Below are 22,939 nucleotides of genomic sequence, written 5' to 3'. Positions count from 1 at the left end.
TGTTTATGTCAAAACTCAGAATAGGAGAAGTTCACCATCAAACATACTGAACAGCAACATTATAATTCCAATGCTTTGTTTTTAAAGTGGACATTTTAACCACAAATAAGGACATAGTCTTGTGATTTTAAAAAAATTAAATTGTCTTTTTGAAAAACCTTGCCACATTATTCTTATTCTCATTTTGCTTTTGAATAACAAAAAGGTATCCAAAATTCATTTTGAACTATTTGGGAATCATTCAGGTACCTCAGTTATTTTATTTTACACATGAGGAAAACATGACTCAAAGACTATCATTTAGCCAGTTTGTAAAACGAAACTACTTTTCTCCGATGTAGAAAATTAGATTGAATAGTCATCAGCATATATGTTTATTTTTTAAAATTGCAACAAGTTAGTCTTAGAAGTAGACTAAAAGTTGTGAGCACCTCATGAGATGGAAGCTTTCTAAAATCCCATTGTACTACCTTTTTTCTGGCCTTCCAAACCACATTAGATCTTTGATATTGTTTAAGGATGTTTTTGGTTTTTTGACTGAGGGTTGGAAATAAAATTAGCATAAAACTCTTTAAGAATAATTGCATGCTATTTTGTCTCTCAAGTACTTTACCAGCTGGGAGATTTTGTAAAATTAATTGCTAGCTGCCTTTTTAGGTTCCCTCTGCCTTCTTGTTTAAATTGAAATTGTTTTCTTCAAAATATATGATTTAAGAGCTCTAAGAAAGGCTTGATAAAATTGACTCGTACTAACACTAAAATGCCTTTGATCATGGGAGGTAGTGTAAGTGGGACTGACACTGGGGGCTAAAATATGGGAAAATGGCAGAATAGGTAAAATTTTTAGAAGAGAACACACATTCTTCTCATCCCAGGAAAGAGTAAGGATATGTATTCAATGTGACTCAAAATTTTTACAAGGACTTTGTAGCCACAGTTTCAAGTAAGACCCAGGGGTTCCATTTGATTCATTTCTGTATCTTTGGCATCTAGCCCAGGGGGTGTCTACCCACAGGGTAGGTACTCAGTTTGCTCTGGAGGGTGACTTAAACAAGTGTGCATCTCCTTTCTCATTAAAGCCAAAGCAGGTTTCTACATTTGGAACAAAAGAGATCCTGACCAGAGAGCTATCACTGGTTGTCCACTTGGGCCCTCCTTGATGGGTGTGCTCACTTAGAAAACCAAATTACAGATCTGAAGGCTGCTGGGTAGGGACAGGATTAGAACAAAGGGAATGAGATTGAATGTTATTTAAGGGATATTTCTGTCAAGTTTTGGTTTCTCGATGAATTGCCATTCAGTCTTTGAGTGCTATTTCTGTATTTTTGTCATTGTTGTTTAGTTTTGTTTTTAAAATGCTCATCTAGGATTAGAGCATTCTTTCCTTGGTCAATTCCTGAGAATCAGTGATTCTACAAAAATAATTTTTTTTCCATTGCTTCTTATATACAAAAGATTGTGCTACATATTGGAGTGGAGATACAAAGATTTAAAAGAATCTTTATCGGGAGATTTGCAGCCTAATAAGGAAGTTTGTCATGTAATAACAAATTCTTATTCCTCCAATTTCCTTTAAAATTTTCCTGTCCCTTTCTAAAAGCATCTGTTACTACTACCCTTACTTCAAAATGAAATTTCCAAATGTGGTTATTTTATGTTAGTTATGTTTTAGGGTGGCTACTTCCTGGCATCTTTTAATCACTTCAGTGAACTGTCCTCTAATTAATGCTCAAGGGAGGTTATTTCAGGAAGGATTCATGCAAATAGTAATTCTCCCTGTGACCCAAACTTCTGGAGTTTTTTGTTTTTGCTTTTGAGACAGTGTCTCACTTGTGCCCAGGCTAAAGTGCAATGATGCCGTCATAGCTCACTGCAGCCTCGAAATCCTGGGTTCAACTGATCCTCCTGCTTCGGCCTCCCAAAGCACTGGGATTACAGGCATGAGCCACCAGTCCCAGCCACCAGACCTGTATTCTAACCTAATACAAATAGACAGCCGGATAGACTTTCTGGGCCTTAGTCAGTTTCATATAGCTTTGAATCCACTGTAGTTCTCCCACATTGAATTAAAAACATCTCTACTTTCCACTTCTATTATAACACTGAGAATACAAAAAGAACAATACCTGTTATATACGTTATATACTCCAGTCTAAACTAGAGTCAAAGCACAGTGGCTCATACCTGTAATCCCAACACTTTGGGAGGCCAAGGTGGGAGGATCATTTGAGGCCAGGAGTTTGAGATTAGCCTGGTCAATATAGTGAGACCCTATCTCTACAAAAAATACAAAAAACAAAAAGTTAGCTGGGCATAGTGGTGAAAGCCTGTAGTGTCAGCTACTCAGGAGGCTGAGGTGGGAGGATTGCTTGAGCCCAGGATTTCAAGGCTGCAGTGAGCTACGATTGTGCCACTGTACTCCAGCCTGGGCAACAGAATGAGACCCTGTCTCTAAATATACTTTTTTAAATAAAAAAATTGGCTGGGCTTGGTGACTCATGCCTATAATCCTACCACTTTAGGAGGCCAAGGTAGGAGGATCACTTGAGGCCAGGAGTTCAAGACCAGCCTGGCCAACATGATGAAACCCCATCTCTACTAAAAATACAGAAGTTGGCCAGGCATGGTGGCACATGCCTGTAACCCAGCTACTCAGGAGACTGAGGCAGGAGAATCGCTTGAACTCAGAAGGCGGAGGTTGTAGTGAGCCAAGATCATGCCACTGCACTCCAACCTGGGTGACAGAGTGAGACTTAGTCTCAAAATAAAGAAATAAAATAGCTTAAAAGAAAAAAAGAACCCACTAAAGTGGACAACATTTTGATAGTTAAAAGGAATAAGCTATCTCTTCCTCCAAAGATATCATAAAAACGATAGACTGTTATACTTAGGTAATAAGGTATAGTAGTGATCAGAATGTTATCACTCTATCTGTATTTAATACGCATTACTATTCTATCTCCAGGTTTTGAAAGTGTTTGTGTGGGGGGAGAGTTATGAAGTCTTGTGTATTCTGATTTATAATCAGTGTGATAGAACCAAAAAGGAACTGTAGAGATATGTGGTCCAAAGCCCGCCTTTTACAGATGAGAAAACTAAGGCCTGAAGAGGTAACTTGTGCAAATTAATAGCCAAGTTGAGATAAGACACTGTGTCACATTATTCCCACTGTGTGTCTCTTCAAGCATGCATGCTGTGTTTCTTTCACTATGCCACACTTACTCTCTAGTACTGAGCTCCACTGTAATTTTAGAAAGGAAATAGGAAAAACAACTTGATATATGCATGGGAGCAGGTGTATTTAAACCCAAGACATTCATGAAACAAGAGCCACTAAAATTTTACCACAGTGCCATGGGGATTACTTTGTTCTTTTTAGCAACTGCAGACATTATTGATGGATTGATTTCTACATAGAAACACTTTACATGTAGAAATAAAGAGTTTGATGTATGACCTTTTATAAATCCAAAGCAAAGAAAGTGAATATACGCCCTAGGGAAATTAAGTGCTTTACCTCGAAGGAAATCTAAGTGATTTTCACACTAAGTATTGAGTGGTTTGTTATTGATGTTTTAAAAGTACAGATATTTTAATTAACCAGGCATAATTGTGCCCACCTTTGGCCCCAGCCATGCCGGGGAGCTGAGGCAGGAGGATTGCTTGAGCCCAGGAGGTTGAGGCTGCAGTGAGCCATGCTCGTGCCACTCCAGCTTGGGCAACAGAGACCCTGTCTCAAAGAAATATAAAAGTAAAAATAAAAGTACAGATGTTTTAATTCATAGATTTAAAATGTAGTAATCAATGTTTAAGAAACTTTAATACTTAAAATAGACTGCATTAAAACTAAACAGAATTTCATCAGCATTCAAAATATTGGCAAGATGGTTCCATACAGTATGCTTAATATTTTAATTTAATTTAATTTTTAATCCCCCAGAGCATTCTTGCAAATTGCAATTTTAGTAATTGACCAAAAATTGGATAATGTGAATTACACATAGATCACACTTAGAAAGAAATTTCAGTGTATTCCATGGAATACATTGGCCTAGCAGAACTTGCATGATCAGCTAGCTCCCTGACCTTGTATCTCATTTTCCCCCTTGTTCACTCTACCCAAGTCATATTGGATCTTTACTTTTGGATCTTTACTTTTTCCGAAACACACCAGAAACACTGCAGCATCACTGACTTTGCATTTGCTATTTCCTCTTCCCGAAATCTCTTGCCCCAGATAGCCACATGATTTGCTTCCCTTACCTCATAGAAGTCTTCATTCAAATATAACCTCATCGAAGTGGCCTTCCTTACCCATTCTGTCTAAGTAGTAGCACCACAACCATCCCTGCCCCCCAATATCTCTATAACCCAGGGTTACTCAACTTCAGCACAACTGACATTTTGAGCTGCATAATTCTTGTGTTGTACATACCGGGGAGGGGTCATATCCATTGTAAGATATTTAGAAGCATCCCCAGCCTCTTTCCACTGTATGCCAGGTGCTTCCTCTCCCAGCCCAACTCCCTTCTCCAGTTATGGGAATCAAAAATGTCTCCTGGGGGCAAAATAACCCCAGTCTAACTCCCTACCCTTTTTTTTTTTTTTTTTTTTTTGACACAGAGTCTTGCTCTGTCACCCAGGCTGCAGTGCATTGACGCAATCCAGGTTCAGGCGATTCTCCTGCCACAGCCTCCCGAGTAGGAGGGACTATAAGCGCCTGCCACCATACCCAGCTAATTTTTGTATTTTTAGTAAAGATGGGGTTTTGCCATGTGGGCCAGGCTGGTCTCGAACTCCTGAGCTCAAGTGATCCGCCTGCCTCCACCTCCCAAAGGCTGGGATTACAGGCGTGAGTCACCGTGCTTAGCCTGTTTTATTTTTTTATTTTTTATTTTAATATTTTTTTGAGATGTAGTCTCACTTTGTTGCCCAGGCTGGAGTGCACTCGTGCTATCTTGGCTCACTGCAACCTCCACCTCCCAGGTTCAAGCGATTCTCCTGCCTCAGCCTCCCGATTAGCTGAAATTACAGGCACCCGCCACTATGCCTGGCTAATTTTTTGTATTTTTAGTAGAGAGGGGATTTCACCATGTTGGCCAGGCTGGTCTCGAACTCCTGACCTCAGGTGATCCACCCATCTCTGCCTCCCAAAGTGCTGGGATTACAGGCGTGAGCCACTGTGCCCGGCCACAATACATTTTCTTAAACGCGCTAAGGTCATAGTGAGTCATTTCTCTATTCAGGTTGTTTCCTTCTATTATAATTAAATTTACATATGAAAATCAGCGGGACCTAAGGAATAAGTCATTATTGAACAGAAGATATTTGAAATTACTTGTGAACATCAAACTGTATTCACAGAAAAATATATACTTAAGTGGTTACAACCCTCAGGACATTAGCCTTTTTCTCAATAAATTAACTTTTGGTCATTGATCAGGTTTTTTTTCTATTTTTAAAAGCTTCAGAATAAACATCATTCATTTAATCAGCACTTCAAGATATACTCTGAGAAACTTCAGTAGTACAAAAATTAAAAGGTTATTTATAGAGTCATGTTAAACATCTGATTTCGTCAGTAGTGCATTTATTTTTATGAACTCTGTATTTGTCTTGAATTGATGTTTATTTACATTGACTCAAAATAATTGGCACTGAACATGATTGCTTAATTTCAGATGTGCTTTGAAACAGAATCAGCATTAAGTTCCTAAAAGTTCTTTTAGAGCAATGGAAGAATAAGAAACACAAAATTCCTATAGTTACAGTAGAAATTGTTCTACACTATGGAAGTGTTTTGTAGGTTTACGATCTATTAGTTCTTTTTTTTAAATCCTATTAGCTCCAAGTTAATAATAATTGTATTAACCAACTATGCTTTCTTGAACTTAGGGATGTTCTTTTTAAGTAAATCTACATACACATTGCTTAAATCACAGGATACATGATATAAAACCTTGCTTTTTCCACTAAAATGTCCATTTCCCTTTCAAACAATCTTATGTTCCCCACAATAAGAAAATATTTTATTTAAGTGAGCTTATGAACTGAGCCTCAAATGAAGGGAAATACTCTTAATAAATTATGTCTCTCAATTTTTTCCTTTTTTGCTTGCTCTCCTTTTTTACAAAGATCTCAACAGCAATGGATTCATTTGTGACTATGAACTTCATGAGCTCTTCAAGGAAGCTAATATGCCATTACCAGGATATAAAGTGAGAGAAATTATTCAGAAACTCATGCTGGATGGTGACAGGAATAAAGATGGGAAAATAAGTTTTGACGAATTTGTTTACGTAAGTATGTGAAAATTCCCGATTATTAGAAGTAATAGATATTCCTTCATCTAGTGGGATGTTATAGTATTAAGTACTATTATGTTAAGTTCCTAAATATATCATATTAGTACTGTTATAACTAATAAATTTCTGTCATCCTGCCCACTAAATTTACTTCTTTTAGCTGCTAGAATATCTTAACAAATGAATCGAGAAAAAGAGCACTGCAGGAACAAAGATATAACACGGTAAAGTGTTAAGGTGATAAGTTGTATAATGTGAACAGTCTTCTTTCATGGCATCATTAAAGGGCCGTTATCAAGGTGATAAGTGACATCTTTGAAGTATTGTCTCTCCCATGGTGAACAGTGTGCTCCAAAATTTTAATGATACACCCTGACTCACAGTCTTGGAAGCTTCCTGAGCTGAACTTTCTTATTAAAAAGTTGTTTTCCACTCTTGTGGTAGGGGTGTTTAACTGAACCATTTTCTCTAGGATGATAATTTTGATAATTAAAAGTTTGAAGCATATCTTTTTAGTCCATTGGAAGAGGCATTTAAAATTTTCTTCTCTAGTTTCATCAAATATTCTTCAAGGTTAGGGGCTGAGTTTTTAATTCTTTCACCCCCCACTCCACTCCCAGAACTTACTTTGGTGTTCTCTACTCAGTGCCTGGAAAATGTATACTTGGCACATGGTTCTTCAATGCCTACCACTATTGGCTGCTAGCAAGTGAGGACTAGATTTTTTAGACTTACGCCATTTTCAGTCTGTATTTATTGACAATGTATTTGAGATACATGTTAAAAATAGCTGACTGGGTGTGGTAGCTCACACCTGTAACTCCAGCACTTTGGTAGGCTGAGGCAGAAGGGTCTCTTGAGGCCAGGCATTCAAGATCAACTTGGGCAAGTTAGGGAGACTTTGTCAGCTTGGGCAACTTAGGGAGACCCCATCTGTACAAAAACGTTTTTTAAATTAGCCCAGCATGGTAGCTCGAGCCTATAGTCCTAGCTACTCAGGAGGCTGAGGCAGGAGGATTGCTTTAGCCCAGTAGTTTGAGGCTACAGTGAGCTATGATAGCACCACTGCCCTCCAGTCTGGGTGACAGAGCAAGACCCTGTCTCTAAATTAATTAATTAATTAATTAATTAAAAAAATAAAAGAATAGCTGTTGCTTCTTCCCTCAATTAAGGATACCCTTTATGACTTTACTGGTGTATTTATTATTAATTTAAGGCTGAGTTTGACTAGATCTTACTAGGAATTCCTTTCAGTATATCACAAACTAGTTATCAGTGCCTAATATTTATCACAAATATCCTAGCACTCCTATCCTCCTTTGTCATGGTTTATTTTTCCCCAAGGCAACTGAAACGATAACATACTCCTATCAGTACCTGTGGCTCACCATAGCAAGTGAAATTTTGAAATGTTTTTTCAATTAGAATTAACACCTTTAGGCCACCATAGTAGTTCAAGAAGCAAATTGACCAAGTAATGATGCCTACTCAGCTGACAGCATTTTGTGATTGTTTTTAAAATGCACACTTGTCGGCCGGGCACGGTGGCTCATGCCTGTAATCCCAGCACTTTGGGAGGCCAAGACGGGCGGCTCACGAGGTCAGAAGATGGAGACCATGCTGGCCAACATGGTGAAACCCGGTCTCTACTAAAAATACAAAAATTAGCTGGGTGTGGTGGTGCGTGCCTGTAATTCCAGCTACTTGGGAGGCTGGGGCAGGAGAATCGCTTGAACCAGGAAGTTGGAGGTTGCAGTGAGCCGAGATCACTGCACTCCAGCCTGGTAACAGAGCGAGACTCCGTCTCAAAAGAAAAAAACAAAAAGAAGCAGACTTGTGTCATAATTATAATGATATAGTTCCTGCCATTTTCTTTTGAAATACTGATTTTCTCCCACCATTTTTTTGTCTCCAGTTATGGCCAAAGCCTTTTGTTTTGAATTCTGTGTTCAATAGTAAGTTGCAGTTTATTTGCAATTTGAGCACTTGCATGTTTTCTGGTGTATCACTTGCTACCCTTTTAACTGCATGGTTAATTGTGAATTTAAAGTAGCTCAGAGCAGCAGTTAACTATGATTGGCTGTTTTTGATAAAATTTATTGCTCAGAATTTTTTAATATATTAGAAAGAACAGATCAAAATCAATAGGATTTGCAGTGTGTCATTATTATTGACAAAATTGTGAAAATGTCTTTGAAAATGATCTTGGGCAAATTGTTAATTTGTAGATTTTGAAATGTAGTTTCTACACAGCTATTTGTGGCTTTTAAGGGAGGAGGTGTGATTGCCTTGGTATATTCTTTGAAAGTAAAGAACATGCACAATAATTTTGGCAACACCAGGGCTTTAAGAAAACAACATTCGTGAGGACATTTTAGGTTAGAATATACATTTTAGAATTGGAAGGAATCATTATATTTACATTCCTACACTTTTCAAATGAAAAGAAACAAGCAAACTTGGATTTCTGAAAAAGGAAGTGATTTTTCCTTTTTGCCCAATATTACACAAAGGACTAGTGGCTTTTTCCACTACCTCCCCGCTATTCAAGAAATTTGAAATATCAAGGACAGTAAAGTAATCCGCCTGAAGTTTCAGATGCTACTACTATGACTGTATTAACCAAATGTCTGTCCACACCCATCTGCTTTGTCATCAATGAAACATCTTACAAATTGTCAAACAAAATATGGGTAGAGCTTAGTTATCCAAGAAATAGAAATCATGTTATTCCTGTCAGATATTAGCATAAGGAAATAGAAATAAACATGTTCTCGCTTGTTAGGTTTTTGCTTTTTCTTTGAATTGTTGCTTAAGGGATGTTAATTGCAAACCAAACTACAAACAAAAACAGTTTATGTTAATTTCAGAGAAGTGTGTGTGTGTGTGTGTGTGCGCGCGCACGCGTGTGTGCGTGTGTATGGCAAAAAACAGTCCCAAAATTATATGTATGTAAACTTTAAAGGTGAAAATTAAATTTAATACCCTGCTTTTTAAAATTCTTAGCACTTCAAAACCAAAAATACTGGATTTTTATGCTTACAAGATAATAGGACTTTTTTTCTTTGATTGTTAAACTAGTATGGCACTTTCAGCAGAGAAGTAAGCTGCCCAGAACAGTCTTGGACGTATAGTAAATGCTGTATGTGTTAGTTGTTGGGGTAGTTACTCCTTTTTTTTTTTTAAAGAAGTTATGTTTTTCAAATATTACTAAGTTTAGGCCCACAAGACATTCCAAAATAATGGAAAAATTCAAACCTGCCTCTTTGGAAACATTTTGGAAATAAGCCCCAAACACTGGAAGCCAGTCAATTTTTTTTTTTTTTTTTGCAATTCTTTCTGAAATCTTTCTTTCTTCAGTCATATGCCTCTGGATTGTTTTGGTTTGGCCACTTGTCCTGTGTTGAGCTGACTCTGGGGTCAAAAGAAGTTAGCCAGTTGCTGAGCGTCTTTGAGAGAAAGGCGGTGAAACTTAATAAAAGGAATAAAAAACATGTATATTCCATAAAGGACACTGAAAAGGATGTATAGATCAAGAGTGGATATTGCTTCCTGAGAAAAGTACAGCAGGAGTTAGCTCACAGATGATAAAGCAAGTCTTTCCTTGTGGAGAGAAAACAGCACAAAACAGTGAGCTCATTAGTATCACAACGGGCAGCTTTGAAAAGATTCATTGAGAAGACTCCAGCACAGTAGTCAGCCTTGTGCTATCTCTGATTTCAGAGATTTCTTGTTAAGCCAAAGCTTGTACTCAAATAGTTTTATCGTCCACTTAAGCGATTTCTTTACGAAAGTAGAAAGTCAAATGCAGATTCTTTTGTAGTGAATCAATGTCACAGACATACAAATCTCAGTTCTTTCTTTTTTTTTTTTTTTTTTTTTTTTTTTTTTTTTTTTTTTTGAGATGGAGTTTCACTCTTGTTGCCCAGGCTAGAGTATAATGACGTGATCTCGGCTCACTGCAACCTCTGCCTCCTGGGTTCAAGGGATTCTTCTGCATCAGCCTCCAGAGTAGCTGGGATTACAGGCATGCGCCACCACGACCAGCTAATTTTGTGTTTTTAGTAGAGACGGGGTTTCTCCATGTTGGTCAGGCTGGTCTCAAACTCCCGACCTCAAGTCATCCGCCCACCTCAGCCTCCCAAAGTGCTGGGATTACAGGCATGAGCCACTGCACCCAGCCCATTTTTACTTCTTTAAAATCCAAGGAATAGAAGAAAATACTATGAAACTAAAAGTTTAAGCTTAGCTGGAATAATTTATTTGAAACAATTTAGAAAATGAAGGTCGTGTAACTTTTGCAAGACCTTTGAAAATTAGCAAACTTAATTACAACTTTGCATTTCATTGCCAAGCATAAGAAGGAGTTTTACTAGAGCTACATAAGTAATTGCATTAGGATATATAGCAGAGACATTCTATATATACGTATATATTTTTTTAATTTATTTTCCTTTTTTTTTTTCTTTTGAGACAGAGTCTTGCTCTCTTGCCCAGGCTGAAGTACAGTGGCACCATCTTGGCTCACTGCAACCTCTGCCTCTTGGGTTCAAGTGATTCTATGCGTCAGCCTCCTGAGTAGCTGGGGTTACAGGCATGCACCACCATGCCCACCTAATTTTTGTATTTTTAGTAGAGATGGGGTTTCATCAAGTTGGCCAGGCTGGTCTTGAACTCCTCCTGGCCTCAAGTGATCCACCCACCTCGGCCTCCCAAAGTGCTGGGATTACAGATAAGCCACCGTGCCCAGCCTACTTTGCTAGTTCTAGTTATTAATTCGAATTCCCAGACGTTCTCTTTTTTAAATACGAATTAATCCTTTTTTCTGTGACATAAACAAATTTGGATTTATTTTTTAGCTGAAATCACGATACTTGAAACAACCTAAGTTTTAGAAGTAAAAGATCCTTGAAGCAGAAGCACTTGTAATAGGAAAAATAACTTTACATATCTCATTCTGAAGCTGTAACACTTTTGTCATTGCAGGGACTTTGGTATGTTAGGCATGAAGAAATGCACACCTTTCAGATTTTAACTTATTAGACAATGTTTCACTAAATGAAGTAGAGTACAGAAAGAAGTAGACTAGTGACTATTGTCTTTTCACAGAGCAGGTGCATTGTTATCAAAAGGAGAGCTATGGGATCAAAATGCATCACAGTTAACGTACAGTTGAACTAAAACATCACATTGTAAATAAAAATATTTTAATAATTTGAAAACTGCCTGAAGTGTGTGCATCAGCTCCTCACTGTTGATACTTAGAAGTCAGTATAATGGCCATAGAGCAGGGTGATTTCATTGGTTGTGTGTAGTATTTAGAGTAGTGCATATGTGTGTGTCTGCATACATATGCAAACATAGACACACACAGACATTTATTCTAAAATTCTACCTCCAAAATTACCGGTATAGCTAGCACAGAATCGCAGCTATGGAAATACTGAGTAAGCTTGATTTTGTAAAATTTAACTGCTTACTAACTATTCTCTCAAACAGAATTGTATTTGTAAGTCCAAAGAAAGTTAGGATTTAAGAAAGGCAACAGGAAAAGATGACTAAGTAATAGGGCTACTGACAACACATACAGCAACTTTTCTACCAGTTACTAAAAGTCACTTTCTCTAGATGGATTAATTACAAAAAGGTGCCTTCCTGGAAAGATGAAATACAACAAGGCACTCCTTTCGGCCTGACACAGTCCTGTGCAAGACACAAGGCTTGGTTAGTATAGCTTGGGCTGGATTTCTGCTTCTGCTCGTGCCTGCTCTGACACATACAACCTGAACTGTTATGTATATTATAACCCTGTTCTGTGAACTGCAGACATAGGCTGCATCCTCCTGAGATGTGTGTGTGAATACATATTTGTCACGAATGTTAAAGGTCTTTGAATTGCATTTGTTCAGCAACTTTTCCATTAAGTCTTAAGTTTTCTTTCAATGAATCCACTTAAATGGGGTTCTAAACACCATTTAAAGAAAGTTGTATACAGCTTCTACATCTTGCTCCTGTTTTACTGGCTTTGACTAATTTAGCCATGCGCATTGGTGGATCAGGAACACATTTGGAATTAGGTAAATTCCAATACCTCAGAAAAATATAGACAGAACTTTAGAATGTCCAATCAGATGGTTACACAGTACTAGGATGTGAAACTTACTTTGTTATAACTTGCTTTTGTATAATTAGAATGTTCCTTACTGTGAAGAGAAGCTGGACTTCTTAAATGCCCCAATAAGACAATCACTGAAAAGCTTCTTTTTGGTATTTATTCTTGATAGTCATCTATTACTACCAGCTTAACACTTTTTTTAACCGTATTATTCTGTAACTTTTGATTTAATGAATTCTTAATGAGCTACCCCATTATACTGTAAAATAGTTTTTCGGTTAGATCATAAAATTTTATCTTTCTTTGCATCAACAATTTTTATTGGGTGGGGGGAGGGGGAGGGATAGTGTTAGGAGATATACCTAATGTAAATGATGAGTTAATGGGTGCAGCACACCAACATGGCACATGTATACATATGTAACAAACCTGCACGTTGTGTACATGTACCCTAGAACTTAAAGTATAACAAAAAAATTTTTTAAAAATAATTTTTGTTGTTGTTGTTGTTGAGATGGCGTCTCGCTCTGTCGCCCAGGCTGGAGTGCTGTGGCTGGATCTCAGCTCACTGCAAGCTCCCCCTCCCGGGTTTACGCCATTCTCCTGCCTCAGCCTCCTGAGTAGCTGGGACTACAGGCGCCCGCCACCTCGCCCGGCTAGTTTTTTGTGTTTTTTTTAGTAGAGACGGGGTTTCACTGTGTTAGCCAGGATGGTCTCGATCTCCTGACCTCGTGATCCGCCCGTCTCGGCCTCCCAAAGTGCTGGGATTACAGGCTTGAGCCACCGCGCCCGGCCAGAAAAAAAATAATTTTTATTAAAGAAGGGGGATTCTTCAATGTTTTCTCTCCAGGAAAAGAATAAAGCCTTCCTTGTTTGTGGAAAATTAGCAGATTTACCTGTGCCTTTGAACCACATTAGTTTTTGGTTAAAGTGGATTCAATGCATGTAGCACTTAATGTTTTTGACAAGTGTGTGCAATTGACATTCTGGTGCTTCATTTTCAGCAGCAGTATCGTAGTACTTGTTTAGCATTTCAAAAACTCAAGCCCAATTTTTTATATCTTTTAACATCAGCTATGGGAAAAACGTAAGTGATCAAGATATAAAAGAATATAAATATGCTTATTGTATGTAATTTGAAATTAATTGTGAATCAACAAAATTACTTTAATTAATAGATTTTTCAAGAGGTAAAAAGTAGTGATATTGCCAAGACCTTCCGCAAAGCAATCAACAGGAAAGAAGGTATTTGTGCTCTGGGCGGAACTTCAGAGTTGTCCAGCGAAGGAACACAGCATTCTTACTCAGGTAATCATTTCATATGCAATAGGTTAACACAATGTGCTAAGTGGGATGGTTGCTGTAATGTCAAGGAAGGGCTCTAGGAAAACATTACCTTCTAATTAAGAATAAAGTAGAAGTCCTTTATGACATGTATTTAGGCTTGAGACTAATACTTGTCATAAAGGCATTATAAGTATTTATTGTATGGCTTTGTTAGCTTGCAAGAGACAGGATACAATCCATGTAATGATAGGCTTTATTACAGTGCATTATACAATAATATAAGTGTAATTTTTAAGGAATTTTGTAACTTTTCTGAGGACCGGTTAACGTGTTCTATTTTTTTTCTTAATTTTGTAATACCTAATAACCACTGTGTTGCATCCAAGTGTCTGGGTTTCCACACAGAATTACCACATGTTTCTGACACATTAACTTTCAGCACTACTGCACAACTATTTTAGGCTTTGGAGTCAAATAGTTAATAACCTAGAGTATGAACTAATGTCTTGTTATTTAACATAATTTTAGAGGAAGAAAAATATGCTTTTGTTAACTGGATAAACAAAGCTTTGGAAAATGATCCTGATTGTAGACATGTTATACCAATGAACCCTAACACCGATGACCTGTTCAAAGCTGTTGGTGATGGAATTGTGCTTTGGTAAGATGTTAGCTTGTTTTATATCCAGATATCCAAAAATAGCCTTCCATATAATTGATATATTTGTTTCTGCATGCTTGACAGATTCACCTCAAGAAATAATTAGAATGGAAAATTACCCAGTTTCTGCCTTTTTGATTTAATCTCTAGGTCTGTCCATGAATCTAAAATTCAGCCATAGATCGACAACCTCTTTATAGGGAAGCTACCAGCCTCTATTTTCTTCTCAACACCAAGCCAGCAGAACATTACAACTTTGTTGAACTTAAGTACGTCAGTGTCTGTTTATTCTGAAGTACCACAGCTTCCAAAAGAAAAAAAGAGGCTACTCTTCAGTTCTCACTCTCCAATGACCTATTTCTAAAAAATGCTTTTGCCACTGCTGCTGCCCCACAGCCAACAGCATCTTGGCAGACATAACACAAGATTATCAACACTGTCAGTCGATGTTCCAGTTTATAGAGGCAGTGTCACACAGTGGTTAATAGCATGCTCCATAATCAGTCTGCCTCAGTTCTTTCTATTCAGTCCTGCCACTCTTCAGAGTACGACACTTCAGAGTACAACTGCCACTCATGATACTCAACCCCTTTGCATTTCAGTTTCCGTCTATTATGATCTCCCCATTATTATACTTATCTCACAGGGCTGTTGTGAGCATTAAGTAAATTACTACATACAAAGTGCTTAGGGTAGTACAGTTGACATATTTCAGATGACTATATATATATATATATATATATGAGAGAGACGGAGTTTCGCTCTCGACTATATATATGTATGTATGTATGTATATATATATGTGTGTGTGTGTGTGTGTATATATATATATGTGAGAGAGACGGAGTTTCACTCTCGTTGCCTAGGCTGGAGTGCAATGGTGCGATTTCGCCTCACTGCAACTTCCGCCTCCAGGTTCAAGCCATTCTCCTGCCTCATCCTCCTGAGTAGCTGGGACTACAGGCATGCACCACCATGCCCGGCTTTTTTTTTTTTTTTTTTTTTTTTAGTAGAAATAGGGTTTCTCCATGTTGGTCAGGCTGGTCTCGAACTCCAGACCTCAGGTGATCTGCCCGCCTCAGCCTTCCAAAGTGCTGGGATTACAGACATGAGCCACTGCACCCGGCTGACAGTATATATTATAGTATATACAATTCTTCTTTTTGCAATAGGGTCATTTTGTTTGTTTGAAAAGCTGATTTTAAAAATGTAAGATAGGTTGGGCATGGTGGCTTATGCCCACCCCTTTGGGAGGCTGAGGCAGCAAGATTGCTGAAGGCCAGGAGTTAGGTCCAGTCTGGGCAACAAAACAAGACCCCTGTCTCTACAAAAAATTTAAAAATTAACCCAATATGGGGTTGCATGCCCTTAGTCCCAGCTACTTGAGAGGCTGAGGCAGGAGGATCACTTGAGCCCAGGAGTACAAGGCGGCAGTGAGTCAGGATTTGCACCACTGAACTCCAGCCTGGGTGACCCTGTCTGTCTAAGAAATAAAAATACATATATACATTTCCTTTGTGTTCCATTTATAGGCAGTGAAGACATAATTTCCCATGTGTGTGTTTTGTTTTTGTTTTTGTTTCTGAGATGGAGCCTTGCTCTGTTGCCCAGGCTGGGGTGCAGTGGCGTGACCTCAGCTCACTGCAGCCTCCACCTCCCAGGTTCAAGCAATTCTTGTGCCTCAGCCTCCCGAGTAGATAGGACTACAGGTGCTCACCACCACACCCAGCTAATTTTTGTATTTTTAGTAGAGACAGGGTTTCACCATGTTGGCCAGACTGGTCTCGAACTCCTGACTTCAAGTGATCCTCCCGCCTCAGCCTGCCAAAGTGCTGGGATTACAGGCATGAACCACTGTGCCCGGCCTCCCTTGTGTTTTAATACAGAGAGAAGACTGCCAGTTTCTCTCTCTGGGGAACTCACCCTGCAGAACTCAAAAAATAAATAATATAAAAATAATAAGAGATAGTCATATTGAACTATTTAAGATTTAAATTTTGCATGGAAAGAAGCATGGCTTTCTTTATGTATATTAGGGCAGTATTATGAACATCTAATATGTTAGAACCAGGCATAGTGGCTCACACTTGTAATCCCAGGTACTTGGAGGCTGAGGTTGGAGGATCCCTTGAGCCCAGGAGTTCGAGGCTGCAGTGATTCGAGCTATGATTTGGGCCTCTGTACTGCAGCCCAGGCGACAGAGTTAGACCCTGTCTCTAAAAAGCAATAAAATAAAAAATAAAATGTTAAAGTCTAAATCTAGATTTTACCAAATGAGTTTTTTCCTAATGAGTCACAGACTATAGCCTACCTAATCTTTCTCTCGCCACTGTACTACCAGCACCAAATATAGTGTCTGGCTTATTGTTGAGGCACTCAGTAAACATTTGGTGAATGAAAGAATCTCATGCTCAACTAATTGTACTGTTTTGTGGAAAAGACCCATTTTCAATGCAGGATTTTATGTATTTAAAATATATTCAATAAAGTTCTCCCTCCACTTTTTTTTTTTTTTTTTTTTTTTTTTTTTTTGAGACAGGGTCTTGCTCTGTCACCCAGGCTGGAGTGCAGTGATTCAGTCATGGCTCACTGCTGCCGCCATGACCTCTTTGGCTCAATCAGTCCTCCCACTTCAGTCTCCAAAGTAGCTAGGACTACAAGCACATACCACTATGCCTGGCTAATTTTTTTTTTTTTTAATTTTTTGTAGAGATGGGGTTTCACCATCTTGCTCAGGCTAGACTTGAACTCTTGAGCTCAAGCAATCTGCCCTCCTTGGCCTCCCAAAGTGCTAGGGTTACAGGCGTGAGCCACACTGTACCTGGCCCAAGTTTTGTTTTCAATATCCCAAGTTATTTTCATAAAAGAATGAGACAAAATTTAAAAATAAATAAAAGAGAAAGCATGTTACAATCCTCTGCTCAGAGATACCCATCTGCTATACACATATTTTGGTCTTTTTGGTTTTTTTTTTTTTTTTAAACAGCATCTTGCTGTATTGCCCAGGGTGAAGTGCAGTGGCATGATCTCTGCTCACTTCAACCTCCACCTCCCAGGTTCAAGTGATTCTTCTGTGTCAGCCTCCCAACTAGCTGGGACTACAGGTGTGTGCCACCATGCTGTGCTAATTTTTGTATTTTTAGTAGAGACAGGGTTTTCCCGTGTTGGCCAGGCTGATTTCCAACTCCTGACCTCAGGTGATCCACCTGCCTTGGCCTCCCAAAGTGCTGGAATTACAGGCATGAGCCACCATGCCTGGCCAGGGGTTTGTTTTTTTTTTTTTTTTAAGACAGGGTCTCGCTCTGTTGCCCAGGCTGGAGTGCAATGGTGTGATCGTAGCTCACTGTAACTTTGAACTCCCGGGCTCAAGCTATCCTCTTTCCTCAGCCTCCTGAGTAACTAGTACTACAGGCACATGCCACCATGCCCGGCTAATTTTTTTATCTTTTTTGTAGAGACAGAGTCTCACTATATTGCCCAAGCTGGTCTGGAACTCCTGGCCTCAAGCACTCCTCCTGCCTCAGCCTCCCAAAGTGCTGGGGCTGGGATTATAGAGATGAGCCACCACATCAGGCCTTGGTCTTTTTTTTTTTTTTAATTTTTATTTTCCATATGTGTAGTTTATTATGATCAACATGATAAAACTCATCTAGTTGCATTTTTTAGAGTACATGAAAGATTTTATAGTAAGCTTTAACATACTTGTAAATGTTTACAGCCACTTTATAAAAGTAAATCAACTCTTCTTTTTTAAAATCAACTTTTTTATTTTTGTTTCAGTAAAATGATTAACCTTTCAGTTCCTGATACCATTGATGAAAGAGCAATCAACAAGAAGAAACTTACACCCTTCATCATTCAGGTATGCATTGTTCTCCCCTCCCTTTAACATGAAATTACTGTTTGAGGACCTGTTCTACAGACTTCAGCTTCCACACTCTGTAGGCTCCCAATCAATCCTTGTAAAAACTGTTGAGTGTGGGATTGTTATCCAAATTATACAGACAGAACTGGGACTCAGAAAGGTTTCTGAGCTTGCCTGAGAGTAATGTTGGAACTGAGGTTCAAATCCCATTCTAATTTCAAAGCCCCATGTTCTCTTCATTTCATAATGTGTTCAAGCACTACAGAGATAAGCAGAAGTATATAAGCTCTTAATTAACTGGTGTGATTAAGGAATGGAGCATTTTTTTTCCTATCAAGTGAATATTAGATTATTAGCAAAATTCCCTCAGGGAAGAGCACCTCTTGGGATGTGGACATTGATAACTTCTAAAACTCTTTTGGGCATATGCAGTACTGATTGTCTCTCACCCATTTGGGCATTTTTGGGATGATAACACTTTACTCACATGGATATATTTACTGTGGTACTCAGCCTTTTCCTTTAGTGCCAGCATACTTCAAAAGGTACCAAATAAAAATACAAAGTTAACTTCTCCTGAGGTTCTGCAAAAGGCAATAGCAATAAGGCTGAAATTTGTCTTAGCTAGGCTTTCTAACACAAAAATCTAGAATTTGTTTTTTGTGACACATATATGGATGAAATTAATACAGGTATTAATTTCCTCATTGAATGTTATTTTCAGTGAAGGGAGAAAGTAGACTGCTAAAAAATGGAAAGGTCAAGAAGCAAGTGTGTAATTTGGCTGTCTTGCAGGAAAACTTGAACTTGGCACTGAACTCTGCTTCTGCCATTGGGTGTCATGTTGTGAACATTGGTGCAGAAGATTTGAGGGCTGGGAAACCTCATCTGGTTTTGGGACTGCTTTGGCAGATCATTAAGATCGGTTTGTTTGCTGACATTGAATTAAGCAGGAATGAAGGTAATGGAATGCAGTCATTCTGGAAGTTGTTTATTGGTTATGTTTTTTCTAGTCATGCAGACTTTCATGCTCTCACTTAATGGAGGTGATTAAATGGTGATAACTAGAATGAACATAAGGTAATGCTATAGAGTTATTCAGGAAAATAGTCTAATTACATGACTCTCTTCTTTACCTAGTAATTCACATTTGTCTGGCACTTTACAGTTCATTTTGCAATAATGACACAAAAGCACAGAGAGATTAAGGAGCTTTCCTGAAGTCCTCAAACTTGATTATTTTTTTCTGTTCTGCCTACACAACTTCTACCCCATTACCACCCTCAGCCCCACCATTTTGCACCATCTTCTTTTTTGGAGACAGGGTCTCACTCTGTCACCCAGGCTGGAGTGCAGTGGCACAATCACAGCCTGGCTAACATGGTGAAACCCCGTTTCTACTAAAAATACAAAAAATTAGCCAGGTGTGGTGGCACGCACCTGTAGTCCCAGCTACTCGGGAAGCTGAGGCAGGAGAATTGCTTGAACCCGGGAGGCGGAGGTTGCAGTGAGCTGAGATTGTGCCATTGTACTCCAGCCTGGGTGAAAGAGCGAGACTCTTTGTCTCAAAAAAAAAGAAAGAAAGAAAGAAAGAAAGTAAAACGAAAAACGACGACAAAAAAAAATGTAAGGTTGCAACCGGGTGTGTTGGACCACGCCTGTAATCCCAGCACCTTGGGAGGCCGAGACAGGTGGATCACTTGAGGCCAGGAGTTGGAGACCACACTGGCCAACATGATGGAATCCCGTCTCTATTTAAAATAGAAAAGTTAGCTGGGCATGGTGGCGTGCGCCTGTAGTCCCAGCTAGTCGGGAAGCTGAGGCAGTAGAATCGCTTGAACCCGGGAGGCAGAGGTTGCAGTGAGCCAAAATCATGCCACTGCACTCCAGCCTGGTCAGTAGTCCAAGACTCTTTCAAAAGAAAGAAAAGAAAAAGAAAATATAAGGTTGAATTATATTCCTGTTAAAATAGGCTTGAGCCTTCAAGAATTAATTGATTAATTATACTTAAATACAAATACCACAGTGTTTCTAGACTACTTTAATCAACAGGTTAAGTAAAAGATTCCCAAATGTTAAATATCTTTCTCAGAATCTTTGACTTTAATCACAAGGCTAAGTAAAAGATTCCCAAATTTTAAACATTTTTCCCCAAATCCTTGACTTTAGAAGTGTTAAATAAGAACAATTTATACAAACATATGACATAATGTGAAGCTTCCATTAAGCTTAAAGGCCATAACCTCATTTGGTATTTGGAATGTGAAGAATAACAGAGAAAAGAATAAATTGTAGTATTATGTTATTATATATATTATATATTTATCTTTTTGAGTAGATTATGAGTACCTTGAAACCAGGAGCTATGTCATAGTAGTTTTTGCACCTCTATTACTTAACAGTGTCAAAAGACTGAATGAACTTGGCATGACCATTATTATGTCATATAATGACTGTGGGATTTTTTTTTTTCTTCTAGCCTTGGCTGCTTTGCTCCGAGATGGTGAGACTTTGGAGGAACTTATGAAATTGTCTCCAGAAGAGCTTCTGCTTAGATGGGCAAACTTTCATTTGGAAAACTCGGGCTGGCAAAAAATTAACAACTTTAGTGCTGACATCAAGGTAACTGTTCAAAGAGCCACAACATTTTGGGGGGATATAATAGCTGGAAGATTTCATCCCAGCTTAACAGAGGGAAAATCCTAACACTGTATCACCAAGCCTTGTTGCCTCTTGGCCCTGAAGGTAGATTTTAGAAGAGAAGTAGAGCCAGATAAGGAGCATTAGCACCTATGTTTTATTTTGTGGAAAAAGGTAAAAATATTGTGCTAATTTATCATTATAATGCTAATTTGTTATATTCTGCCGATTGTTAAACATGGAGTATTAAAGAATAGGACATGACTATTCCATTCTTAACTGCCTTTCCCAGGCCTCAGTGTACCTGTTAGTAAACACACCTAGAAGAGAGAGGAAGGGCCTCATGATTTCCTCTTAATCATTTTTATTTGGCTTCTCCTCTCATTTTATCCTACCTTTAGTTGTGAGTTCCTCGAGGATAGTGATGAGCTCTTATTTATGTCTGTGTATCCTACCTCAGCCCCTGCTCCAGGGCCCTCCTACTAAAGCCAACCTATAACATAGTATGTGGCACATACAAGACCCTCATATTTCTTGCATTGAATCGAATTTTTTTTTTACTCACTGTTTATCATGAGCAGTGGGGGAAAACTAACAATGGAGGAAGACATTTATTACATGTTGCCTTTGGCTTCTCATGCAGAGAGGGCCGATATTACCATAGCAAACATTGTGTGGAGTTCTCCTTAACTGCCTTAATTCTGTCTGACATCCAGATGTTGGTACACAGGAAAAAAACTTAAGGATCTTCATCAGACGTTACTGACCAGCAAGGCTGTGAAAACAGTACTATGCATAGGCGATCATATGATTTTGTTCAGTGATGAGAGGAAGCAGTGAGTTGCCTGTACTACTGATTTCATCCATGAAAATTAAGAATAGCCCCAAAATTATAAGACCAACTGACCCTGCCCTCTCTTGTAATTATACAATATGTTTGGCCAGGTTTTTTGTTGTTGTTGTTGTTGTTACAGGGTCTCACTTCGTCACCCAGGCTGTAGTGCAGTGGTGCTAACATGGCTCACTGAAGCCTTGACCTCCCAGGCTCAAGCGATCTTCCTACCTCAGCCTCTCAAGTAGCTGGGACTACAGGTCCACACCACCAAGTCCGATTGATTTTTTTTTGTTTTTTTTTTTTTTGAGACGGAGTCTCGCTCTATCGCCGAAGCTGGAGTGCAGTGGCGCCATCTTGGCTCACTGCAAGCTCCGCCTCCCAGGTTCACGCCATTCTCCTGCCTCAGCCTCCTGAGTAGCTGGCACTACAGGCACCCGCGACCACGACTGGCTAATTTTTTTTCTGTTTTTAGTAGAGATGGGGATTCACCATGTTAGCCAGGATGGTCTGGATCTCCTGACATCGTGATCCGCTCGCCTCGACCTCCCAAAGTGCTGAGATTACAGGCGTGAGCCACCGCGCCCGGCCATGAATATTTTTTAAAAGGAAATAATTGTTTGGTAATGCGGAAACCAACTTCCAGTTTATCTGTATTCAAGTTCAAATTTTCACCTGTAAAGCCCTTTTCAGGGTACTAAATACAGATTTTGCTGGGTCTGCTCTTTACTTGTTCTTCTCAAGACCATAGGTTTAGATTATAAGTTGTTTATGTAGCTTTAGCAAGTAATTGGAAGTGAAAGCACTTCCACAGCTGTAGTACACTATTCCTTAAGAGGTAAATGCTATGCCCCCCCGAATGATAGGATCGGAGTTGGCTATTTAAGAATTGCTCTGAAATAGCTTTCAATCACCTGATTTTCCCCATTCTTAGAATCATTTATGGCACCAAGTTTCAAACTCACTTGGGTAGCTGATTTAAAAGGCACCTTTCTGGGCAGCTCCCAGACATTTATTTTTGGTAGCTCAGGAATTGGATTCAGTAATTCACGTATTGAGCAACTTCCTCAGGTGTTAGTATCCACACAGACTATGAGAAACACTTCCTCATAGCCTGTCTGGACCTTCAAAGCCCAGTAACAGGAAACTATTAATATCATACCTGGAAGGTGGTCTTCACATATGGCAGGATTAAGGAACCTTCACTTAAATTCCTGTCCTCTAGCATTCCAAA

At 38.9% G+C, this 22,939-nt stretch overlaps 1 protein-coding gene across 6 annotated transcripts in view; it reads left to right on the top strand.

The window, feature by feature from the left end:
• PLS3 (plastin 3) overlaps positions 1-22,939 on the top strand; it is an 87,031-nt gene that overhangs the window by 53,462 nt on the left and 10,630 nt on the right. For all 6 annotated transcript variants that reach the window (XM_003918172.4, XM_009198169.3, XM_009198170.3 and 3 more), the window contains 6 exons: positions 6,136-6,299; positions 13,599-13,728; positions 14,236-14,368; positions 18,149-18,230; positions 19,029-19,194; positions 20,713-20,855. In XM_003918172.4, coding sequence (XP_003918221.1) covers positions 6,136-6,299; positions 13,599-13,728; positions 14,236-14,368; positions 18,149-18,230; positions 19,029-19,194; positions 20,713-20,855 — 818 coding nt within the window. The remainder of the gene's footprint in view (positions 1-6,135; positions 6,300-13,598; positions 13,729-14,235; positions 14,369-18,148; positions 18,231-19,028; positions 19,195-20,712; positions 20,856-22,939) is intronic.

The sequence above is a fragment of the Papio anubis genome, chromosome X, assembly GCF_008728515.1.
Source record: "Papio anubis isolate 15944 chromosome X, Panubis1.0, whole genome shotgun sequence".
In the NCBI taxonomy this organism is placed as follows: Eukaryota; Metazoa; Chordata; class Mammalia; order Primates; family Cercopithecidae; genus Papio; species Papio anubis.
This window is presented reverse-complemented; position numbering and strand designations above follow the sequence as displayed.